The sequence below is a fragment of the Ochotona curzoniae genome, unplaced genomic scaffold, assembly GCF_017591425.1.
Source record: "Ochotona curzoniae isolate NIBS_2020 unplaced genomic scaffold, NIBS_Ocur_1.0 contig_2723, whole genome shotgun sequence".
NCBI classification, from domain to species: Eukaryota; Metazoa; Chordata; class Mammalia; order Lagomorpha; family Ochotonidae; genus Ochotona; species Ochotona curzoniae.
The window spans coordinates 217,601-232,846 of record NW_024465573.1 but is presented as its reverse complement, the minus strand read 5'-3'; the positions used below and the strand labels follow the sequence as shown (position 1 = coordinate 232,846).

The 15,246-nt window shown below is 45.0% G+C and overlaps 1 protein-coding gene across 1 annotated transcript; it reads right to left on the bottom strand.

The window, feature by feature from the left end:
* PATE1 (prostate and testis expressed 1) lies at nt 1–15,246 on the bottom strand. Its single transcript, XM_040977152.1, has 3 exons — nt 15,124–15,246; nt 973–1,104; nt 1–326 (listed from the first exon to the last, which is right to left on the bottom strand). The coding sequence occupies exons 1-3, from the start codon at nt 15,170–15,172 to the stop codon at nt 205–207; spliced, it is 303 nt and encodes a 100-aa protein (XP_040833086.1). The 5' UTR covers nt 15,173–15,246; the 3' UTR covers nt 1–204.

Sequence of the window (15,246 nt, the reverse complement as noted above, 5' to 3'; positions counted from 1 at the left end):
TTTATTGAGAAAACAGAAAACAGACATGCGTAAGGAATGGGGAAGGAGATTGAGCACATCCAACTGCCCTCCGTAGAAGTTGTGTGTGCAGGGTTCATGAGCTAAGAAGCACAGCAGGAGAATGACTGTGTTGCCTTGCCATCATTCCCTCACCTGGCTTCTACACAGAACAAAGCAGGACTGAGTGGGAGGCAAAGCCCCTTGCTAAAACTCATTGCAGAAGTCTTTATCTTGGCAGCATCTGGTGTTGGAGACAATGTTCTTCTTGTAAAAACCAAGCGAGTTACAATTCTTTTGACACCCCATTATGGCCATGTCTTCATTTTCTAGTGTTAAGAGAGAGATCAACAAAGTCAGTTCACGTTCTGATGTGTCCATGCTTCCTGCCTTACAAAACACTCCCTTAGGCGTCTTCCTGTCCCGGTTAAGGTTAAGACTTTCTTTAAGGCCCCTGCTTTAGCTCTCCTCTTCCCATTGTGCTGGCTCATTGACCTACCTCTCTGTACTTACTGGGTAGTGGTTTGGCCATAGCTACACCTTAGACTGTTGAAAAAGCACTCTAACATCTTGAGATCCAGTTATTTTTGTTTGCTTTTGTTTTAAAGATTTATTTATTTTTATTGGAAAATCAGATATACAGAGAGGAGGAGAGACAGAGATCTTCTATCTGCTGATTCACTCCCCAAGCTGCTGCAATGGCTTAGCCGATCTGAAGCCAGGAGCCAGGAGCTTTTTCCTGGTCTCCCATGTGTGTGCAGGGTCCTAAGGTTTTGCAAAGTCTTCAACTCTTTTCCCAGGCCACAAATAGGGAGCTGGACGAGAAACAGAGCTTCTGGGATTAAAACCAGCGCCCACATGGGATCCTGGCATGTGCAAGGTGAGGACTTCAGCTGCTAGGCTACTGCGCTGGGCCCTTGCGTTCCAATTCTAATTTCAGAAGGCTAACCCTAACCCTAACTCTGTCCCATTTACCATGGTTGTCTTCCTTTATTATGTCCAGTCTTATGCAAGACTCGTTCTCTTTCAGAGTGCATGTTCCCTTTCCATGGATGCAGGAATTGTGGTGGTATAGCGCACAGACTCTGCATTCTATGGCCACGGTCCCTAGGGAAAGAACAGGAGGAAGAACGAGAATGAGGGGGCGCACATATGCTCCTCTGTACATATGCTGAGGACGTACTGGTCTGCTGGTCAGTGGTGCCCTTCCTTCCAGAGATGAGGGGCAGGATGCTGGCTGGCCATGAGAGCTGTGGTCTGGCAGGACAGAGTCATTTCTTCTGGAGGGTTTAGAAGTGCTGGTGGCTTTCTAGCCTGGAAAGACTTGGTGGTTGTGGGCCGGCATTGGACTAGACAGATAGTAGTCCTTTTCAGATTTTTCTCTGGAGGACTAAAGATCTACTGCTGTTGAGTTCTGCCTTGGAGCCAGGGTTCAGACTCTTTCCCAGAGTTGAAGACCGCCCGCCTCCCTCCACCAGCAAACCAGTCCCATTCTCTATCTGGAACTATTCTTTGGACCCCAAAAGAGACCAGTGACAGTGATAGTCTCTTATCTAGTGGCCACTTCCTGCCTCATATTTCACATTTATGGAAGGCCTTTTAAAGTGTTTTCCTGGTGTTCAAAATATCTATATATTTTTTTGTCTAATTATGCTTTGTCTTTTTGTCTTTTGTACTGTCTGCCTGTGTGTGTGCACATGTCTCAGGGGCTTTCATAAAGCTCATGGAAAATAGCAGGAAGCTCTATGTGAATTGCAGAATTTTTGCCCCAAATAAACTTATCTTTTACTTCTCTCTTCCACATAAACTTTCTGGCTCATAAACACACACAAACACAGATTTTTTTCTGGAACTAATTCTATAAAAGTTATGTTTGTAGTATTCTGTTGTCTATTAAGCATAAAATGGCATTACATCTTTTTAAATGTATGTAAAGTAAGTGTTTTTTTTTTTTATAAAGTGTAAAGCTTTAGTCACTTTTTAAGAGGCATAGGAACAGAAAAAGGTGGAGAGACATGGAGAAATTTCCCAAAAACTAGTGTACTTCCCCAAATGCTCACAATGGCTGGGCCTTGGCTAGGCTGAACCAGGAGCCAGCAGCTCTGTCCAGGTTTCCCATGTGGGTTATCCTAGAACAGTTATAAGTGACAACATGGCCCTATGGGGGCCTTAGAACTCCAGGCCCCTTGGCTTCACAAGAAAGCATTACTTCAATTGCAGACGAGGCCAGGGCAAAGAATTCTGCAATGACCTTCAGCAACGGGCTTTAGCACTCCCAGTCCCGATCCCTATTTGTGTGGTAAAGGAAGCCATGCCAGAAATCTGGGATTGTTCTTCCGCTGTGCATCCTTAGATGGCAGGGTCCTTGCACAAATAACCTCTATGGAGGGCAGATGGACCCACTCAGCCTCTTCTGTATTCCTTATGCCTCTTTACTTTCCTGCTTTCTCAATAAAACTTATGTGTATGAAATAGGAGAGCAATATTTCATTTCCTGAATTGTTCCTCAGTCTGAGTCAGCTGTGTGTCCGGCATTCCTCATCCAGTTGCTCAGTGGGAGGAGGAAGTGGACAATAATGGAGAGAAGAGATAAGGGATACAGAAAAAGAAGTGAGGAAAAACAAACAGAAGAGAGAGGATGTCATCTGAGTTTTCCATGGTGGAAATGGGAGGAATCAGCAGACAGCTGTGACCTACCCAGTGGATTGGGGTCTCCAAGCTGAGTGGAGACTGAAGGGCAGGAATGCCCTAGGAATGAAAACTCCCCTGATAACCTAAAATTAACATTGATTTGGGAAAGCTTCATCTGATAGGTTGTTGGAGAGAAGAGTGACTAAATTTAAAAGGTAGAGAGACTGTTGGGAGGCATGGGGATAGTTCATCTGCTAGTTTGCTGCACGATGCCTGTAACAGCCAAGACTGGACCAGACCAATGCGCCAAGGCACAGAACTGAAGCCAAGTGTTGTCCAGCTGAATAGCATGGACCCAAGTATTTGACCCACAATTTTCTGCCTTCCAGAGGGCACATGAGCAGGCAGCTGTAAGACACAAGTAAGCATGGTGGGTCTCAGGACAGGGTGTCTCATGCCTGGGCTCCGGGGGCTGCTCCCTTTGAGGTGAGTACACCGAGGGGGGAGGTCTCCGTGACTGGGTGCATCCGGGTTCCACCTGCTGCCCTCATTGTGCGGTGAATGGGATTGGGGAGGGGTGCGACCTTGGGTCTGGGAGTTTAAACTTCCAGCAGCTCCTGGCTGCTGGTGGGTCTCAGGATGGGGCGTCTCATGTCTGGATCCCAGATGCCAGCCACCATGTGCACCTGCTGGCCATCTGGCCACGGAGCTCTGGGGTTTGGTTCCTTGAATCGCTGCTTAGGTAGGTCCAGATTGAACCCATTGTGCTTCTAGGTCATGAAGCAATCGTAAAGGTTCCCAATGATAGTAACTTCCTTTGAAAAACTTGTAATCACTGACCACCAAATACCAGTCCTTGCAAAAGCTATGGCTCGGGGCTTGTCAGAATCAGAATCATATCCTGTTACCTGAATGATGATGGATCAGGAGAAAGGTCACATTAAGCAGGGCCATTACTTTAACTAGCACTCGAGAACCATAACTGGGGGTAGGTTCTGTGAGGGATGTGTGGGCCAAACCCTGTGGAAATAATTCTAGCCCCACTAGTTAGTTCAAGAGTTGGAAGGCCAGACTTTGCTGGAACCTGGCCTAAAACCCAGTGGCATGTGTGAGAACTGGGTCCACGAGTGGATCAAGTGGAGGAACTTGGGAAACTCCCTTGGAGAGTCATAGCTCCCACTGAAGAAAATGTGGTCCAGACCTGGGAGTCGGACAAGCTGGGCAAAGTAGCTCCAATGGCTGGCTAATGTGTGAATTGGTAATGGAACATGGTGGACCTGGCAGGACTGAGCAAACCTTAGCCCACAAGCGAAACTAGAGACCAGGCTGGAGCAAAGGTCATGGCAAGCTAGGCTATTGCACCTACTGGTCTGCATGAGCCAAGGACGCTAAGCCACAGTGTCTAAGGCAGAGGTCGGGACAGGTGAGGGACTGAGCCAAGCTGAGTCAGAGCAACCATTGGCATGCGTATAATCTATGGCTGGGAACAGGCCCGGTTGGGGAACTAAGGGGACACCCTAGCTGAGTTGAGGCTCCCACCAAGGGTCACGTTGGCTGGAATGGTGGCTGTATTCAGATCATGAAATGGTTGTAGTCTCCCTTGGTACAAGTGTGGACTGGGATTGGATGCACCGAGCCGGGCTAGACTCCAACACCACCGTCTGGTATCCTGGAGGACCAGGGCAGATGCGGGATGGACTAGGCTAAGTCTCAGCCCCGACTGAGCCATGTGTGAGCCATATGTGGGTATAGATAAGCCATGGCTAGACTGAAATATCCAATAGCAAGGACCAGTTTTGGTTGAAGCTCTTCAGGAAAAGCCACTGTTCCTGCTTGGAGAGGAGGTGAACTGAGTAGGGCTGGCTCATGGACCCCTGGCATGTGCAAAATCTGGCACTGGGAGAGCTTCTGATAGAGGAGACTGGGCAACTCCTCTGGTAGGACACAGACCCGGCAGGTAAGTGCAAGAAGCATGAAAGGAAACAGCCCAGACCAGGCCATGGAAAGATACCCACATGCATTTGGCATGGGTTGGGGGAAGACCAGGCTGAATCTGTTCAGGTCATCCACCGGCAAAATCAAGCACCAGAACAGATTGTGGGCTGAGCCTGGTTTAGTCGCGACAAAGACCAGTGTACATTACGGAATGCCAAGATGAGGTTACCTGTCCCGGATGTGACCACAGCACCCAAACAGCACACGTGAGAACCAGGAAGCAAGGGGGCAGAGCCAGCAGGGGAAATAAGGAGGGGTTCCCTTGCTGGACAGCTACTCCCACTGGAGAACGTGAACTGGGATTGGGGCAGACCATACTAAGCAGGGCTACAACACCTGTGGGCCTCATGTGGACTCGATCAGGGAAAAGCCAGGCTGAGCTGATTATTCCTACTGCAAACAAAATTACAGTGGGTGAGAGTTGCTTGGGCTTAGCCACAGCATCAGCTGGCAGAAGCTGGCACTGGGGGCTAATTCTGTCAAGTCAAACCACAGAACTACCTGGAGAGAGCACAATCTGGGAGTGGGAGAGGCCTGGGAGGGAAATAGTGGGTTCCTCCCTCTTGGGTTACCACTTCCACGGGAGGGCTTGAAAAACCAGGACAGGGGCTGGGGTGGAATGGGGTGTGGGACAGACTGGACTAGTCTGCTACACATACTGGCAAACTAGGGTAGGGGGCGGGCCTGGTGGCGGTTTGTGGCTCGCTCTAACTAGGCTGCAGCTCCCACTGGTTTATGTGAGGGCTGAGTATGTGCTGGGCAGAAGCAGGCTGGACTGCAACACCCATTTGTTCCAGTGGAAGTTGGGGCTGAAAACAGAACCGACCCAGCGATTGCAACCACCAGCTGATTGGGGGATATGGACTGTGGCAGGCCCTGTACTTGCTAGTACATTCAAGAATTTGGTCTGAGAACACCTCAGACAAAGTTTCTTTGGACATCTCCCCAATTGAAATGCTGGACTCAGAACCCTAACCATGAAAAGAGAGAAGACAGAAAAGGTCAATCAACCATGTCAGCTATAGGTTGGCAGCAAAATACGGGCAAACAGAGACTCTATGATGGACTATGTCAATCCGTAGATTCTCCAAAGACCTCATAGTGCTTGGAGTGGCAAGATTGGCAGCGATTCATAACTGTTGAAATATCAAAACCACTTGAGCAAAAACCTCGGAGTATACCCTACATCCAGGACCTGGGGAGGGTGGGAAATTGGGTGGCCCTTCTCCCTTAATACCCCTCTTTAAACATGAAGGAAACAATATGGAAATAATAGTCTTACCCACTTTCCTGTAGCCCTTGAACCTTTTACCCTAATTAACTATGTAAAGATTGTAAAAAAATGTAATAAAAATGCTAAAACAAACAAACAAGACACAAGTAAGCACTGTGATATGGACGGTGGGCCTCCTGGGCAGCCCACTGTGGCCAGTGTTCATCTCCTTCCACACAGGGCTTCAACAAAAGACCTTGTGGAGATAGTTCAAGGGCTCCTGGATTAGGCATGCAAAGGAGGTCATGTACAGTTTCCCTGGGAAAGATCCAAGACTCAGGGGCCCCCACAAGCAGCCAGAAGAGCAAAGACCACATCCTTCTCTTTAACGCTAATTGCCCGTGGCAAGGAAGCAGAGATGAATTTCTGAGAAAGCCAAAAGTCAGGGAGGTGAATGGCTCACTCAGGTGCACTTTAGGACCAGAGAGAACAGTGCCTTCCAGCCAGGACATGATGGTAGTGGACAGAGAGACAGAGGGGACACACAGGAGAACAAACTGTGTGATTATCTTCAAATGATTGAGCAGTGTGATCATTAACTGAGCCTGACTGAGTGAACACAGAGAGATCAAGAGGCTTAGCCTGGTAAAGGGCACTTGAGAAATGTGCAGCGAACATCCGATGGGATGCTGAAAGCCTAGAATCGCTCACCATGAGACCAAGAGAGACACAGATGCCCACTCTGACCACTTCCGTTCAGCGCAGTGCTTGAGGTGCCAGCCAGGGCAAACAGCAGGAGAAAGAAACAAAAGCATCCAGACTGGAGAGAGAGAAGGAGCAATGCCTGCTTTTAGTTGACAAGGGGTTGCCTAAGGAAAATGCTAAGTAATTCACAGAAAAACTATTCCAAAATAAGCAAATTCAGTAGGTTGCAGGACACGAGCTCATATATAAATAGTTGCACTGAAATACACTTAAAAATGATAACCCAATTATCAACATTATGAGGCTGAATGAAGTGGTAATTGCCTTTTGTAAGTTATTGTGAACAGTCGCTGGCCCCTGTTGACTGACATACTTGCAGTTGTCTGCCAGAGCACACTGCCATTTGTCCTGCTTTGGTGTTAAAGCACTAAATGCATCGTTTACCGATGTAGAGGAAAAGCTTCAGTATCAGTCTTTGTCTTGATGGCTTGTTTTGTCTGGAAAGGAGTGCGTGGCACAAAATAGCACAGCAAGTAAAGCTTGATGCTGTCCTCTCATGTGGATGTTGATTTATCTCCTGGCTGCTGTACTTCTGCTTCAGCCCCCGCTACTGGCTTGGGTAAAACAGTAGCAGATGGCTCGAATGTTCAGTCTCTGTCACCCACCTATGACTTGTGCTAGGTATTTTACGCTTTTTATGTCCCAACTCCTGAATAAGACATATCTCTTTACTTTCTTTTTTTGTGTTGTGATTCATTTATTTGTATGTTAAAGGTAGATTCCCACAGAGAAGGAAAAACAAAGAGAGAATGTGATCTTTCATTTGCCGTTTCACTCTCCAAAGGGCTGTAATGGCTGGAGCTAAACTGGTCTGAAGCAAGGAACCTGGAGTTTGTCCCAGGTATCCCATACAGGTGCAGAGCTCCAAGGACTCTGGTTATCTTCTGATGCCTTTGCAGGCCATAAGCAGGGAACTGGATCAGAAGGGGAGCAGCCAGGACATGAACTGGTACCTATATGAAATACTGGCACCACAGAGGGAAGCTTAGTTTTCTGTTGCTGTGGCAGTCTTTCTTTTTTTCTGTTGTGTAGAAACTGTCACAATGATGGTATCTCATCATAGACTTCAGTTGGCTGGATAGGCTGGCTTCTGTTGGCTCGTCTGGGCTACCATCACTTTCAGTCACTTGGTTGCTTAATATCTTGCTGAAATTGTTTCTTCCATTTTATGTGGAGTTGATTTCTGAATCAAATTTCTCCTGTTTTGTGAGCCCTGAGGATGAGGCATCTGACGGGTCTTGGGTTGCCTAGCCTGTGTCTTGAGGCCTGCCTGTGAGGTGGGTGCTGGGTTTGTGAGCCCCAGGGGTGGGGGATCTGATGAGGCTTTGGATGCCTGGCCGGGGTCCTTGGGCTCACCTGCAAAAACATGTCCTATTTAGTGAAAAAGGTGGAGCAGTGAACATAGACCCTGATGTAAAAGGAGAATATGTCAGTTCATTTGGTGTCGTAGTAGAAGATGGAGAACGGAACAAACTCTACAAACCCCAGTCAAATGATGACAGCAAAAAATCTAGGTGAATGGAAACTTGAGGCTTTCTATGTCAGCCAATGGCCATTGGGAGGGTGACATCATCCTTGGAATAGTGAAATTGACAGCATTTCAGAACTATCTAAACCACTGGGGCAGAGCCCTTGGAATATGTACACATTGGGATACTGTGTTGATATGAGGTTCTTCATCCCTGGGTACTGGGACCTTTGGACATTCATGTGTGGTTTCCCCTTTTGTTTCTCCCCTTCCCCCAGAAACGACAAGAAGAAATAGCAAGTTCGGGAACAATGAGTTCGCCCAATTTTTCCTAAGCCTCAATCCTTCCCACTCTGATCAACATGTAATCATTATAGAAAATAAAATTTAAAAAATTTTTCTCCTTTTCCAAGTGCTTTTCCCCCTCTGGTTGGACTATGGTCCAATATGTCTCTTCTCATTTGTGGTTCCCGAGAACATTCTTACACTTAATGAGCCTGGTAATTGTTAGCCTGCTTAGCAGGTGTGGCTGTTGAGAGAGGTCCTGGGAACTGAGAAGGAACTTTTAAATCCCAGAACTAATGGGGTCTCTGTTCACACTATAGGAAATTGGTGGCCTTACATTCCAAGCCTCCAAGGAGTGTGTTCTATTTGGAAATGAATGCACAGAATAGAAAATGTAAAATGTTCAAAAGAAATCTGAAATAGGAAATTATGAAGTTGTTCTGATTGTGGCAAATGTAGTTGAAAACAACAATGGAGCCAGTGTGTTGGTATTGCTGGCTAATCTTCCACTTGGGGGCGCTGACATCCCACATGGACACTGGCTTGGGTCCAAGCTGTTCCACTTTGGGTCCAGCTCCCTGCTTATGGTCTGGGACAGCAGAGGAGGGTAACTCACGTCCCTGGGTCCCTGCAGCCATGTAGAAGACCCTGGAGAATCTCCTGGGTTCTAGCTCTTGGACTGATCAGTTCAGCTCCAGCTGTTGCAGCTATTTGGGGATGAATGGCTGTTGCTACCATTTGGGCTGGACGACATCTCTCTCTTGGTCTCTCTTTCTCTCTCTGAAAATCTACCTTTCTGATAAAAGTAGATAAATCTTAAAAGAAAGTCTCAAACCCAAACAACAACAGTGACACATCTAAAAGAGATGCACTTCATGCTAGACTTACAAGGCCTCCTGGGAAATCCATAAACTAAACTAGTATCATTTTCTTGATACTACTGTCTATACATTCAGGAATTCAGAGTTTTTCTTGTTTTCTTTCTCTTTTCCTTTTTATAAATCACATTTTTGCCTTTGTTATTTGACAAAGTATTCCTTAGTGTTACTGATAGTACTCATGCAAAATAAATAGTTAAATATCTTTATAATTCTGTGAAGTATAAAAAGGATGTGTTTACATAACCACTTGGAGATACCATGTGAGACTTGTGAGGAAGCGAGAATGTAAGACTGTGGATCTACTGAAATAGCTGTTGTGGTTTGCAGAAGGCTGCTCTAACTAAAAAGTGTATAACTGGAGCTGAAACAATAGGTATTAATTGTGTTCCAGTGCTGGGAGCAAGGGAGTCCACGTCAAGACGTCGGCATGTTTGGCTTCCCTTGTGACCTCTGTTTCTGTCTGACAGGTGGCTGCTGCCTGTGTCATCTGGGTCTCATGGCTTACTGGGGTCTCTATGCATCTACATTTCTCCTTTTTATAAAGATGTTGGTGAGGCTGCCTTCAAAGTCATGCCAATGGACTCATTGAAATCACTGCTTAAAGGCCCTTTCTCTAAAAATGCTCAGATCCTGAGGTGCCGCTGCTTGGGGCTTCCACACTGAAGGTGTTGAGGGAAGCACAACTCCTACAATGGTAAGTTTGTGTGAAAAGTGACAGCACACAAGCTTACAAATCCTCAGAAGATTTTTGAAGGTTCACAAAAAATAATGTGAAATACTGATGGCTTCCAAAGAAGGGGCTTGAGGTGAGAGTGAGATTGGCTTTTATGCTTTACTAAGCTGTACAGTTTCTTTCCGTATATGTGTATTCCTTATTGTATTGTTTAAACAGGCAAAAAATGAAGAAAAATAATATGCAAGATGTGCTTATGTTAACTTTTTTTCTGTCCATGAAAATTTGGGAGCCACCCAATTTTTTCTAGTGATGGGAGAAATATGAAATCAATGTGGGTCCAGTTATTTAATGTCACTTCAGATAACTTTAAACAATGGCTATCATTCAGTTGAAAGTGCTGTAAAAATGACCCATTATTTGTAGAGACCAGTTAACGAGTGCAGATTGTTCCTGAACGTGGTGAAGACAAGTCACATCCTGAATCTCTTTGAAGGGGAAAGGCAAAGGAAACAAGTGGAAACTCAGGGCGGCCTGTGTGCCTTGACCTGAGGCAGACAAGGTAAGACTTAAACGGGGAAGGTGGGAGGAAACTCTCTCACTGAACTCTGCCTAGCTTTGCGGGGGCAGCTTGCAGGGGGATACACTATCAGCATTAATGATGACGTGCCTTCTGGGCCGTCAGGAGAGTGCTCTGAGCTGGAGGGAGGAGAGAAATAGCAATGCACCTCTGGGTATGCCAGCTGCTGCAACTTCCGCCTCCCTATGGCCTGACTTGGCCAGCCAGTGACCTGCCCTTGGCTTGACTTTGCTAACCACAGACTTCGTCATGGGGCATCACCCCTGGGAAACTTCCATTTCATGACACCCATGTCCTCCTTATTCATGTCCTCCTTATTCCATCTCAAACTACATAAATTACTTTCTGATGGCTTCTGGTAGAATCCAGGGAACAAAAGCAAAGTTGACAGAGAAATAGGGAAGAAAAGGTAAAGAGGAAATGAAAATGGACAGAGGGGCAGGAGAGAGACAGTGGACATGGTGGAAGAAGAGGCATGCAGAGGAGGGAAGGCCAGGATGTGGGGGCAACCTACTCTCATCCCAGGACCCATTTGGCAAATTCTATGTTATCCTGAGCTGTCAACATTTTACCTGTGAATTTCATAGGATTGTGATGAATATTCGCTGTTTATTCCACATACAGTGAAAGTTTACTATGCTACAGGTTCCATTATAGTTATTAGGGATTCAGTGGGAAAAAAAAGATTGCTCGGAGAGGTGGGTGTATGACACAGAGGTTAAGTTGTTGCTTGGGAAATCTGCATCCTATATTGGAGTGCTTGTTTCCAATCCTGGCTCCTGTGCTTCTGATCCAGCTTCCTGCTTATGTTCATCCTGGGAAGAAGGCAGTTGGGCTGCCACTCATGTGGGAAGCCTGGATGCAGTTCCAGCCTTCTGGCTTCATGATGGTCTAGTTGACTGGTAATGGCTGTTGGCAATATTCTGGGAGTGAATCAGTGGGTGGAAGAGTTCTCTCTCTCTTGATTTTTGTATCTCTGCCTTTCACATAAAATTAAAATAAAAAAGACCTCTCAGAAAACATAAGCAAAATAAAGACTCCCCCCCCCATCAAAGCAAAAACCTTACTTTTAAATTAAGATTATAAAAAGAGACACACAAAGAATATATTAGTAATTAAAATGGACATCAGGGACAAGGAAAGCTGGAAGAGGAATATGGAATTCTGGAAAATGGAGGGAGATTTACAATGTTTCAGTTACATACCTGCCTGTCCCTCTTCTTACCTGTGAAGAGGCATTTCAATAGAGATTCAAGAAGGACTTGTGACAACAAAGAATTCTATGGACGCAGAGTACTTGGGAAGCAAGGTCAAGTGTTAAGCACATTCTCTGACCCTTGAAGTGCTCATAAAAAGAGGCAAATAAGTCAAAGAAGAAGATAGCTCAAGAACAAAACCTCAGCTATTAAATGGATCCTTGGCTGGGCTGAGGTCAAGCTGCAGGCTGGGACATCTTACTCCCAAGTTGAAGCATAGGTTTGAATTCCAGCTCTTCAGCTTCCTAATCAGCTTTCTGCTAATGTACCTGGGAAAGCAGCAAGTAATGGCCAAAAGTGTTTGGATTCTTGCCACCCATTTGCGAGACCAAGATGGCTCCTGATCTTGGTGTGTCCCAGTCCTGGATGTTGAAGGTACTTAGGGAATGAATCGGCTGCACCTTTCATCCTAACAAATAAATCTTCAAAAAAAAAAATTAGACACTTGGCTTTATGTTTGTAGATGGATTGATGAGGGTGATGGACAGAGAAATCACTTTTTACTAACAAACAAGATGGTTGTTTAGGCAGATGAGAAAACAAATAAGGGAAAGTTGAATGGAGCTATTTAAAACGAATGTCACAATTACTCTGGCATGAAAGACTAAGAGAGTTGTGAATGAGGTACCTCATAACTGAGAGATGCAAATTACGTGTAGAGCTGGGTTGATGGGAAGAATACAGAGAGAAGCACAAAACAAAGCAGTGGACCCATCCTTGCCATGGGACAGCAGGCCTGTCTTCTGGGTGATGCACATAGTGCCGCTGTGTGCCTGGGGCTATCCAGGAGCCACAGTTGTCTGCCCCGGACTTTTGGGATATGAATGGAGATGGAGAGTAGCCAAAAAGTTCAAACTTCACCTCTTCTACAAATCAAAACGAGATATTCAAGAGTCTATAAGAACCAGTGATGGATTTTCTCAACCTTAACTTTAAGAGGTGAACAAGAACCTTCAAACTCTGGCCAAAAATCTCCCTTGGTTTTGCTGGGATGTTATGATTTTGGTCATGAGTTCTGTCTCATAAACATGCTGGAATCCTGTTATGGTTTTACATGTCCAGTTTGTGCTTCTGCAGGAGAGAGCAGTTGCTCAGTTGAGCTGATCAGCCCCTTCCCAAGGGTCTGTGAGAACTGTCCGCACTGAGAGCAGGGCTGAATGAGGTCTTTGCAGTATCTCTCCAATACTTTTTGGGATATGCACTGCCAGGCACTGGGTGCTGTGTGTTCACAGAGCAGTGACACAATCTTCTTTCTTTCAGATGAGTTGTAGTCTAAATAGACAGTCTGACACCAGGTACATGTTATGGTGTGGCATATGGAAAATGGTCAGAGTGGAACACTGTTGGAGCACAGATCAGGGTGATCTAGGCAGATCTAGGGATTCTTTGAAGCTTTTGTGGAAGAGCCAGAAGCTCCTCGTAGCCTTGCTAACCAAAGAGCAGTGCTCATCACACTCCTATGCCATCTGACCCAACTACATGGCTTCCCACAGCACACTATACAATTGAGAGAGAACTAATATTCAGGATCTACAAAGAGCTTCAGAAACTCAGTGACAGAAAACAAACAACTCTTTGAGGCAATGGAAGAAGCAAATGAGCAAACATCATTCAAAAGAACAAATTAAGACGGCTAATAGATATATGAAAACATACATAGACTTCCTAGCTATTAGGAAAATGTAAATAAAAATCACATTGAAGTTCCACCTAACTTCAGTGAGATTGGCCTTCATTCAGCACTCTATTAACCATACCTACTGGGGTGGATGTGGGAAGAAAGGTACCCTCCTTCACTGCTGGTGGGAGTGTAGGCTAGTACAACCATGATGGGAAGTCAGTATGGAGAATGCTAAGAGAAGTGAATATTGATCTGTTATATGACTCAGTTTTTCTACTTTTGGGAATATATCCAATGGAAGTGAAATTTGTATATGACAAAATGACCTGTAATCCTACTTAAAGCAACACAATAGTGAAGACATGGAAACAATCCAATTGCCCATTAAAAGATAAATAGATAAATTAACTTGTACATTAACTCCATGGAATTCTACTCAGGCATTAAAAATAATGAAATTATATTGTTTTCCAGAAAGTGGGTCAAACTGGGATCATTATGTTCAGAAATAAGTCATTCCCTAAAGGACAAATATTATATGTTCTTTCCAATATAAGGCATAATTCATGCAAAATACAAAACACATAGATATACAGGTAAGCATATATTTACATATATTCTCATAGGTAAACTGTGTAATGCAGACTGGTACACTGAACATGAAGATATGTCTCAGTAGGCAGTGCTACTCCTGCATAAAAGGAGGACTCCCAATGAAAATGTTAAATATATCTTGACAATATGATACTCAATTTTCTTTATTTATGTCTGTAATGCCATGTTACACTCAAATAGTAGAATGTTGGACTTGTGACTATTGCTGAAGGACTGTACTATTGTAATAATATGAAGGGAAATGGTGGTGGTGGTTGTGAATGGGAAAGTAGGAAGAGGAGGTGTGTGTGTGTGGGAGAATCCGGATACCTGCAGAGTCATATCACTGAAAATTATATTTATAATAAAAAATATAAAAAGTGATGTGCCCTGATAGGTTGTCCATTGTAACAAGCTGATCACTGTTGTCAGGCTGTTGACTGAGACTTAGGGTGAGCAATGTGGGGGCAGAGAATAAATGGGTACTTGCTGTTCTCTCACTTGTGCCAAAAATTCAAGATTTCTCTAAAACTACACTTTATGAGAAACGAAACGAAACTTTGATCATGACTTCAGCCATTGTGCATCCTGGCACATAGTATCCTGCCATCCCCATGGGAGGTCTGAATTGAGTTCCAGGCTTCCACCTGGCTGATCACCAGTTCTTGCAAGCACTCAGAGAGAGAGCACCAGGGATGGAGAATCTTTGGAAAATCTTATCTTTCTGACTTTCAGATGAAGCAAAAATTTAAAAAGTATTTTAAATGATAAAATAATAATGAAGCTCTTAACCAGTGTTAATCAACATAGATGTTTTAGTTTTTGTATTTCCAGGTTTATTCTTATGCACATGAATATATAATCATGGGTATATGCCTGGAAAGAAGGGTTTTCTGGAATGTGGGATTTTGGACAAATCTCAGAAAGCTCCAGGACCAACTTCTTATAATTTTATGTTGTGTTTTTTAAAACACATTTTATGAAAATACAGTGGAAATATAACTGATTTTCAAGAGGTAATTCTTCCTTGGGTAGTCAGGGGGCTAGGGCCTACAGAAGATGGCAACTGAAGGCAGTGCAACTCCCTAAACCACCTCCCACTGCCCATAGACCACCTCCCACAGGTCACACAGGCTCACAGACCACTGCCTGGCCAGCACTCACCATGCAGGAGGCAGAGCAGAGCCACTCCCAGCACCAGCAGCTTGTCCATGTCCTAAGAAGGAGGTTCTGTCTGCAGGCTACTGCTCCAAATCCCAGCTTTGCCGGGGCTCTGGCTTTATATCA